General features: G+C 41.2%; 1 protein-coding gene across 1 annotated transcript; it reads left to right on the forward strand.

Moving 5' to 3' along the window:
* Window positions 1–362: 362 nt before the first annotated feature.
* Window positions 363–824, forward strand: LOC138881438 (uncharacterized). The gene has a single exon (XM_070161663.1). The coding sequence runs from the start codon at window positions 363–365 to the stop codon at window positions 822–824; it is 462 nt and encodes a 153-aa protein (XP_070017764.1).
* Window positions 825–1,339: the final 515 nt, after the last annotated feature.

The following is a 1,339-nucleotide window of genomic DNA, read 5'->3' on the forward strand; positions in this document are numbered from 1 at the left end:
TCGCGATTGATTATGTATCCAAATGGGTTGAGGTCGTTGCTTTACCTAATAATGAAGTAAGAAGTGTGGTGGCATTTTTGAAGAAGAATATTTTCATAAGATTTGGTACTCCAAGGGCTATCATAAGTGATGGGGGATCGCATTTTTGTGACAAAGCTTTCGACACATTACTCACCAAGTATGGTGTCACTCGTAAAATTATGACTCCCTGTCATCCACAAGCAAGCGGTCAAGTGGAAGTCTCCAACCGGGAGATAAATAGTATTTTGTCCAAAACAGTGAATGCTAACCGGATGGATTGGTCCAAGAAACTTGATAATGCTTTATAGGCTTATAGGACGGCTTACAAAACACTTATCGGAATGTCTCCGTACCGTTTGGTGTTCGGAAAACCTTGTCATCTTTCGGTGGAAGTTGAGCGCAAAGGCATGTGGGCTTTAAAAAAGTTGAATCTTGAGTGGGATATCGTCGCCAACTTAAGGATGGCACATTTGAATGAGTTAGATGAGTTCCGGTATCATGCATACACAAGTTCGTCCTTATACAAAGAGAAGATGAAATATCCTCATAAAAAGTACATTTGGAACAAAGAGTTTAAAGAGGTTGATCTTGTATTGTTGTTCAATTCACGGTTATGGATGTTTCCCGGAAAGTTAAAGTCTAAATGTAGTGGCCCGTTTGAGGTTGATGGTGTGACACCCTTTAGTGCATTGGACTTGAAGAATGAAAATGAGGAAGTGTTTGGAGTCAATGGTCACCGGGTGGAGCATTATCTGGGAAGAGTTGGTGATAGCCACATCGTGAGGGTGATTCATTTGAATTGATGGTAATCTGCGTCGTGCTGTGACGTTAAATTAGGCACTTCTTGGGAACCAACACATGTTTCTTTTTCTTTTTTCTTTTCTTCTTCTTTAGATAGGTCTTATTTTCTGCTAACTAGTTTTGAAGTGTGTTGCAGGAATGTGTGTTCTATACAAGGACTGCGCTCAGAAAAAATTGGTTAAGTATGAAGAAAAGTGTGGACCGCACAATTTTTAATGCTACAGCAGAAGGAAATTGCGGCCACACAGTTCTTTTGTGGACCGCACAACTTGTGATGGGAAAATGCAAACTCCCTAATGTTTGTTTGTCAGAGAAATGGCCAAAGTGCAGCCGCACAAGGAAATTTGCGATCCGCACCAATATCTGCGATCGCACAGCTAATTCTGTGGACCGCAGATCAACAAAGGAAAATTGAACAACATGCAATAGACTATAGACCGCAAAAGGAATTCTGCGGCCGCACTCATCTCTTGAATCCTTAGCCAAACCCGCTTAGTATAAATAGTAGCCCTAATGC

This window comes from Nicotiana sylvestris, chromosome 11 (assembly GCF_000393655.2).
Source record: "Nicotiana sylvestris chromosome 11, ASM39365v2, whole genome shotgun sequence".
NCBI lineage: Eukaryota > Viridiplantae > Streptophyta > Magnoliopsida > Solanales > Solanaceae > Nicotiana > Nicotiana sylvestris.

Bases quoted from the DNA above. Each gene is read 5' to 3' on its own strand.
- LOC138881438 (XM_070161663.1), top strand. From the start codon at position 363: ATGTCTCCGTACCGTTTGGTGTTCGGAAAACCTTGTCATCTTTCGGTG.